Genomic DNA, 8499 nt, shown 5'->3' with positions numbered 1-8499 from the left:
ATTAATATAAAGAAGATACAATGTTTGTTACATTTTTTGTGTCAAATTCACATTCTGAGGTAGTCAGCATGTGCAGAAGAGGGTTTTACATTGCAGACGCTATTTTCGAGGAGTGGAATTACACCGCTCAGTGGTAACGGTCTGTCGACGACAGACATGATGACGTCAGCGAATGACCGATGATGTCATGACGTCCTGACGCCTCTCAGTGGTGATGTCACATGTCGCCATGTAAACGAATGTAAAACGAAAAGTGTTTATTGTTTCAGAGTTGAAAGTTGACTATTGCCACTATGTGCGATGCACTCTTACAGGTACGAAGTTTGTCAGTCCAGGTCACCGTAGGGAGAAAAACGTGACACGACCGCTAGGAGCACAAAATTGGTCCTTCAGTATTAATATATAGATTATAACATGAAAACGACGCCACTACATAATCGCATTGGCACGCAAGTTCTCCTCGACCTTTTGTAACAATTGAAGAATTCTACGGAAGGATATCCCTATTTTTTTCAATAGTACCACAACTCGCCGTACAAATCAACCAAGGCCAAGATACACCACACACTCAATGGAATAGTTTAATGGCAGTTTAACTGCAAACAATTGAACCTGTACACTGCGCATCATTGATGGAAATGATGTTACATGCTAACGTTTTCACCATAAAGGGAAGACGAGTCACACATTTGTCCGTCCCCCTCTGAAACAATACCATCCCCACTTGGTATCGCACAATCCCGCCGAATAGCCACCTTCACTCACACCTTTCCCCCCTCTTCTCGCTCGTTTTCTGCAGCCCGATCTGCATGAGGGAGGCGGTGTCGTGGGAAGGTTTCCCAGGGGCTCTGAAGGTCGAATTTGCGGAATTCTTGAGTTAGTTCCAGAGGTTCAGCCACAACTCGCTTCATTTCGTCATCATAACGCACCTACGGAAATGAGTGGGGTGAGGGGGGGTGAGAAAGTGGTTCTACATAAACTTTACATGATTATAAACTTTTCCCAAGTTGAATCGACTGAGCATTAAAGCTGTAGTAACACTCCCTGCATGGTAATGGTCCCCAATTCGACAGACACGCCACACTCTTCAATGCACCGTGCCTTGCCAGTTAACTGGAATCTTTCCAACAACAAAAAAATACAATTCCCATAAGAATCGATCCTTAACCCTCAAACAGTCCTTTCAACCATTCACTGCTTCGAGCAACTTTTTCCTTTGGCTCTCACACAAGCGACAGCCCAAGACGTAGTACCTCAACATAGCCAGACAGTGGGAAGTCCTTACGAAAGGGATGTCCCTCAAACCCATAGTCAGTGAGGATACGACGAAGATCGGGGTGATTTGCAAAGAATACACCAAACATGTCCCATATCTGTTGAAAGATAATTTTAAAGTGAACCTTCAAGTCTACTGCAAGATGAATCAACATGGCAAGTGCTATGTTCATAACCAAATGTTTGAGATTACCAAATGGTAGAAAATTACACCAACTCACACATGGGAGGGTAGATAAGGAGTGCATTCACAGATTTAAAAAACAATAATAAACAACAAAAAACTGGGAACACGTTAGGAATGAATGAATTAATTAATTAATTGATTGATTAATTAATTAATTAATTAATTAAATAAATAAATAAATAAATAAATAAATAAACAAACAAACAAACAAACAAACAAACAAACAAACAAACAAAACAAAATAAATAAAAAGGGCATAGAGTTGGGTTTGAGGAGACAAAGTCCTTGGACAAATCCGTACCTCCCTCTCGTACCAATTTGCTGCACGGTACACAGAGTTCAGCGAATCCACCGGGGTCAACTCATCTGTGTATGACTTCACTCTGAGCCGGGTGTTGTACCTCAGAGACAGGATGTTGTACACGAGCTGTGACAGAAAAACGAAGAAAAAGTCAAACCGTATTATAAGCTCACCTGGACTTTAGTCAGCGACTTTAAGCAGCGTCCGTAGGTGAGCGAGTAAACACTTGTCATTATCACTTGAACAAACCACAATTTTGATGAAACTTGGCAGCAAGCTTCATATCCAATGCCTAATGAAGGTGTATTAATATTGATGATCTTCATATCTGATGCCCAACAAACGGCATCAAAATCTCCGATCCAGTGAGTTTACGAGGTCGTTTTTTGACACCCCCTCTCCTCCTCCAAATAGGTATTTGTTCTTCTCCAAAACTACACATACATGAGTTCGATGAAACGATGACAACTTTCGTCACCCGTAATGTACCAACCGCATCAAAATCTGTGCTCATTAATGGCATCTACGGAGGGGGAAAGGGCGGTGGTGGGTTTGACCCCCAAAAATAGGTATTTGTCGTCTCCTCCGAAACTACACACACAATTTAGATGAAACTTGACCACAAAATTCATCACCTATGTTGGACCAAAGTTCATCAACCACATCAAAATCTACGCTCATTACGGAGGTCAACCGGTGTGGGGGAGGGGGGGTTGGTTGACCCCTTAAAAAAAAAAATATCGGTATTTTCTCTCTTCTCCAAACTACAGTTTCAATAAAACTTCACCACGACCTTAATCACCCGTGATGTACCAAAGTTCGTTCAAAGCATAAAAAAAATTCAGGGTCCAAGGGGGTCGGCAGGGTAGTTTGAGTGACTGTTGCTCCTGATCCAGGTGAGCTTCAGGACAGACGGTCCTATTTTTATTAACCCCTTCAAGACATGCACAGCATGAGGCGAACCCTTCAACAATGACCTTTTATTTATGTATCGGTGATCACCAATAAAAAAGTGCTGCTTAGAGTGAAAGTTAAGAATTTGCCGCATCACGATGAGTGTACATAACATCACCTAAATTAGCATCAAAATCACACCACTTGTTCCCTGGGAAAACTAAAGCAAAATTGTCTAGTCATGCCGAAGTGTTTATCAATCAAGGCGGCAGATGAAGTGCACGGTGAACATTACTCGGACCACCCTCACGCCATCAAACTTGGTGGAAAGGTAGTACTTGGCTGGGTGCAGGATAATGAAACTCAACCACTCGTTCCCCCACCTTCAACTCCTTTGTTAACATACCTCAAAGCGGTAAGCGCGGGTGGGCACATCCACAGCCGTGATGTCTATGAGTGAATGAAACTGGCAATTCGAGTGGTTTTGGAGGAAGAACAACGTGGGAATAATGCCAGAGGGGTGCACGCAGACCTCGAGCTCCCCAGCATGGGTTAACCCCACATGCTGCACAAAGCGCGGCAGCACCGCACCGATGTACTCGCCAAACTGTGAAAGGCGTCCACAGTCCAGTGCAGACGGGCCACGAACAGCCGCTACGATGGGAGACAGGAAAAACACCAAAATGGAAAGGGAATGCTCATTGAACCATAAAATACATATATACATACCAAGTTTGGTCAAAATCACAATACTGGTTCACAATTTGGCACGGTAACAAACTTTTTAACCTAATGGGACGTTAACTTTAACAGATAGGGTGTCATGAAACATCTCATCAAAATGTTTAAACCTCTTCACCACCTACTGAGACCATCCAAAGTAACCACCCTTGTACAGGGTGGGGCATTTATATCTGACACATTTGAAATCTTTCTAGCCGGAAGCAGTCTCGGCATAACTAATTATTGTTTTCTTTGTTTTACAGATATTTGAAAGTTTTTAATGATGAAGTACTTTAAATTATGCAATGAGCATTTAAAAAAAAAAAAATTATAAATGCAATGAGCATGTCAATTTCACAAACAAGGTCATCATGACAGATGAGGGACACTTTGATTTGGCAGATTTAACTCCACCAGATTTCTTCCTATGGGGATTTCTGAAGGGCAAAGTTTATAAGGAACATCCAACATCGATCGATGAATTGAAGGCAAACATCACTGTAACCATCCGCTCCATTGATCAAGAGACATTGCTTGCGGTAATGAACAATGATGATTCACCGTCGTGAATGGACGAATTCGAAAGGGGCCCATTTGTCTGATGTAATTTTTAAGAAATAAAGAATCAAAATTGATTTTAAAAACTTGAAGTATGTGCCTGTGTTGTGTAGAAATTTTATTATGCTTCCGCACCAAGGGTGCCGGAGGCATTATGTTTCCGGGTTGTCCGCCAGCCCGTCCATCCGTCCGGATTTTCGTTTACGCGATAACTCAAGAAGCAAATTGTAGAATTTCATCAAACTTGGTAAAAAGGTAAAGTAAGAAGGGGCAATTAAGTGATTAGATTTTGGGCCAGATATGATAAAGGTCAAGGTCAAGGGTCAAGGTCAAACTCTGAAATTTTACTGTTCACACCCTAACTCAAGAAATATTGGACAGAATTTCATCAACCTTGGTAAAAAGGTAAAGTAAGACACGGCAATTAAGTGATTAGACTTTGGGCCAGATGTGATAAAGGTCAAAGGTCAAGGTCAAACTGAAATTTTACTGTTTACGCCCTAACTCAAGAAATATTGGACAGAATTTCATCAAGCTTGGTAAAAAGGTAAAGCAAGACGGGGAAATTAAGCGATTCGATTTTGGGCCAGATGTGATAAAGGTCAAGGGTCAAAGGTGAAGGTCAAACTGAAATTTTAATGTTCACACCCTAACTCAAGAAATATTGGACAGAATTTCATCAAGCTTCGTAAAAAGGTAAAGTAAGACGGGGAAATTAAGTGATTCGATTTTGGGCCAGATGTCATAAAGGTCAAGGGTCAAAGGTCAAACTCTGAAATTTTACTGTTCACACCCTAACTCAATAAATATTGGACAGAATGTCATCAAGCTTGGTAAAAAGGTAAAGTAAGACGGGGAAATCAAGTGATTTGATTTTGGGCCAGATGTGATAAAGGTCAAAGTCAAACTGAAATTTTACTGTTTATGCCCTAACTTAAATATTGGACAGAATTTCATCAAGCTTGGTAAAAAGGTAAAGCAAGACGGGGAAATTAAGTGATTTGATTTTGGGCCAGATGTGATAAAGGTGAAAGGTCAAGGTCAAACTCTGAAATTTTACTGTTTATCCCCTAACTCAAGAAATATTGGACATAATTTCATCAAGCTTGGTAAAAAGGTAAAGTTAGACGGGGAAATTAAGCGATTCGATTTTGGGCCAGATGTGATAAAGGTCAAGGGTCAAATATGTCAATACTCAAGTGTTTGTGCGGGAGAGCGGAGGCATACCCGTCGACTGCGTGCAGTCGAATTACTCTTGTTAACCTCCGCCATCTTCGAAGATGGATGGAGGTTACCGTTTTCACCCCTTTCTGTTTGTTTGTTTGTTTGTTTGTTCGTTTGTGAACAGTATTACGGAAAAACTCTTGACTGATTTCGACGAAACTTGGTGGGGGGGTTAGGTATGGTCCAAGGACCATGCCATTAAATTTTGGACTTGGTCGCCCCCCCCCCAAAAAAATTGTAAGAGAAAAAAACATTTTTTTGCATTCCTATATGTTTTAAGTGATTTCCAACCCCCCCCCCCTCCAAAAAAAAATTGTTAGAGAAAAAAATTTTTGCAACTTTTTTTTTTTCAACAAAATTTCGATTTTTTTTGTTTTTCTTTTGTATTTTTACATGTTTTAAGTGATTTCCAACACCTCCCCCCCCCCCAAAAAAAAATGTTGGAGAAAAGAACTATAACACTGTCAGCACTGTTGACATCATATTTAATGAATAAGATATAAGGTTCACTTGAGTGACCCAGCAGTATTGGCGGCGGAGGTTTTGCACTCTACCGAGTGCTCCCCCTCTAGTTTTATTTTGTTTAGAAACAAACTAGAGCAATTCGACTGCGCGCAGTCGATGGGTATGCCTCCGCTGTACCGCACAAACACTTGAGTATTGACATATTTGACCCTTTGACCTTTATCATATCTGGCCCAAAATCTAATCACTTAATTGTCCTGTCTAACTTTACCTTTTTACCAAGTTTGATGAAATTATACAATTTGCTTCTTGAGTTATCGCGTAAACGAAAATCCGGATGGACGGACGGGCGGGTGGGCAACCCGGAAACATAAAAAGTTATCAGGATAATAAACCGTCAGATATAAATGCCCCACCTGTGGTGAATTGAGGTGAATTGAGGGACATGACGCGGGATCACATGTTGTGCGTCTCACGTATAAGGGGAGGTCTCCGCGGTGCGGGGTGATTGTCCCCGGGGCATTGCCATTTACATCGGCTGTTCACTTGATGCTCGTTAACTGAAGGTGCTCATTGACTGGTGAGAATGGAGATTATATCGAACTCCGTGCTTACGCGAATTTATTCTGCGATGATTAATTGCACATGTATACGTTACTGCTTATGTAGTCCTAGCTGAACCTGTATTCCCCGGTGTGCCCGTAGAAGCGGCTCCAATCAAATGGAATAAAGCCTAAACTCTGAAGGTTCTTCTCTCGCTCTCATTTCACCACCCTGTACAATAGTGAGCCCCAACAAATCTCGACACAACCCTCTCGACCATGGACCATGTACAACCACAGTGTCAACCATCCTCTCCCTCTCCCTCTCCCCTCCCCCCTCACACACACACCAACCAGAGTTACCCCCCCCCCACCCTAATACATCGACAATCAACCTTCCTCCCAACACCAGTATAGTTCCATCCCTTAAACACAAACCCAAACCCCCAAAACCCAAACCACGGCCGTGCTGAACCTCACAGCCACCTCCCTCTCCCCGTACACTCCCGCGTGCCTCACGTTGTTTCTCGGTAGCGGTGGACACGAGGCGGGAAGCGCTCGGGGTCCTTCGCACCGCTGGGGGTCACAGAAGGGACGTACAGAGTCGGTCACATCACCTCAACAACATGCGTCTCATGGTTTAAAAACTCCACTCCACGATTGTCGGCGAAAGTCCCGTTTGAATGAAACCTTCTCTCGTACGTCTCTCCCGGTCACAACTTACCGCGCCCGATCCAAGCGAACATGATGGCTGCGAAACGTAAATATCTTCTTCTTCTTCTCCTCCAGTTGGACCAACTGGAGGAGATTCTTCTTCTTCTTCTTCTTCTTCTTCTTCTTCTTCTTCTTCTTCTTCTTCTTCTTCTTCTTCTTCTTCTTCTTCTTCTTCTTCTTCTTTTTCTTCTTCTTCTTCTTTTCCAGTTGGACCAACGTTTTTATTGAACTTGAAGGGACTCTGTTCACCAAACACGAAGGTTAAATAAATCGTGAAACACATTCTCGGAATAGGAAAGCTAAAAAAAGATTCACGAAAATGCTTCAAGCGCCGTCGCTTACTCCATCATGGCTTATAATCGCTGCACATTAAAATCGTTTCGGTACCAAATGATCGGTTGGGATAAAATGTGAAAGGAAACTTACTCTCCTTGTATTTAAACACGTCCACCAGCGAAGTGGTTTTCACTCCTGTCTGTTTGTCTGTGAGCAGGATATCTGAAAAAGTTGAGGACGGATTCGGACGAAATTTGGTGGACATGGACAGCTTGGGGTGGAAGAAGAAGAAGCCGATTCGATTTTACTTCAGGTTCTGATCCAGATCCGGCATATTCGAGTGGATACAAAGAGTAAACTGTTCGGCCTGACGATTGCAATGCCTCTCCCTGTGTAATGTACTCAATGGACGGACGAAGGCTCTGAAGTGGGAACAACAGGTTTAATCTCGACACGAGAACAACACGTCACAACATCGCGTCAGGAAATGGGCGGGTCACATGACTCTGTTAAACCACGCCCCCGGAGGACATGGGCGGGTCACATGACTCTGATAAACCACGCCCCCCGAGGACATGGGCGGGTCACATGACTCTGATAAACCACGCCCCCCGAGGACATGGGCGGGTCACATGACTCTGATAAACCACGCCCCCCGAGGACATGGGCGGGTCACATGACTCTGATAAACCACGCCCCCCGAGGACATGGGCGGGTCACATGACTGATAAACCACGCCCCCCGAGGACATGGGCGGGTCACATGACTCTGATAAACCACGCCCCCCGAGGACATGGGCGGGTCACATGACTCTGATAAACCACGCCCCCCGAGGACATGGGCGGGTCACATGACTCTGATAAACCACGCCCCCCAAGGACATGGGCGGGTCACATGACTCTGATAAACCACGCCCCCCGAGGACATGGGCGGGTCACATGACTCTGATAAACCACGCCCCCCGAGGTCATGGGCGGGTCACATGACTCTGATAAACCACGCCCCCCGAGGACATGGGCGGGTCACATGACTCTGATAAACCAAGCCCCCGGTGCACCCACGTATGCATACATTATCATCAACGACTGATATATCTCACCCTGTCTGTCCGTGTGTGTGTGTGTGTGTGTGTGTGTGTGTGTGTGTGTGTGTGTGTGTGTGTGTGTGTGTGTGTGTGTGTGTGTGTGTGTGTGTGTGTGTGTGTGTGTGTGTGTGTGTGTGTCCGTGGAACGGAGAGGGATGGGGTGAAGAAAAAAGGGTAAACAAGATGGACACCACAGGGACTTTCAGGAAGGAAAGCAAGGAATATGAAGGAGGTGGGTTTGGGGTGGATTAACGGG

The 8499-nt window shown here is 43.9% G+C and overlaps 1 protein-coding gene across 3 annotated transcripts; it reads right to left on the bottom strand.

The window, feature by feature from the left end:
• Positions 1–567: 567 nt before the first annotated feature.
• On the bottom strand, positions 568–7557 carry NDUFS3 (NADH:ubiquinone oxidoreductase core subunit S3). Of its 3 annotated transcripts, XM_085860915.1 has the most exons (6): positions 6894–7038; positions 6689–6745; positions 3064–3311; positions 1764–1889; positions 1254–1373; positions 568–929 (listed from the first exon to the last, which is right to left on the bottom strand). In XM_085860915.1, exons 1-6 carry the CDS (start codon positions 6913–6915, stop codon positions 762–764), a joined length of 741 nt encoding a protein of 246 aa, XP_085717041.1. In that variant the 5' UTR covers positions 6916–7038; the 3' UTR covers positions 568–761. The 3 variants fall into 3 exon arrangements, with proteins under 3 accessions (XP_085717041.1, XP_085717040.1, XP_085717042.1); XM_085860914.1 differs by lacking the exons at positions 6689–6745; positions 6894–7038 and adding an exon at positions 7310–7557; XM_085860916.1 differs by lacking the exon at positions 6689–6745 and having other exon boundaries at positions 6894–7026.
• Between the last annotated feature and the right edge of the window lie 942 nt (positions 7558–8499).

Source organism: Eptatretus burgeri, chromosome 17 (genome assembly GCF_056783735.1).
Source record: "Eptatretus burgeri isolate ZD-2024b chromosome 17, Ebu_testis_v1, whole genome shotgun sequence".
In the NCBI taxonomy this organism is placed as follows: domain Eukaryota; kingdom Metazoa; phylum Chordata; class Myxini; order Myxiniformes; family Myxinidae; genus Eptatretus; species Eptatretus burgeri.
Note: the sequence above shows the minus strand (reverse complement) of the source record. Positions and strands in the feature narration are given on the sequence as shown.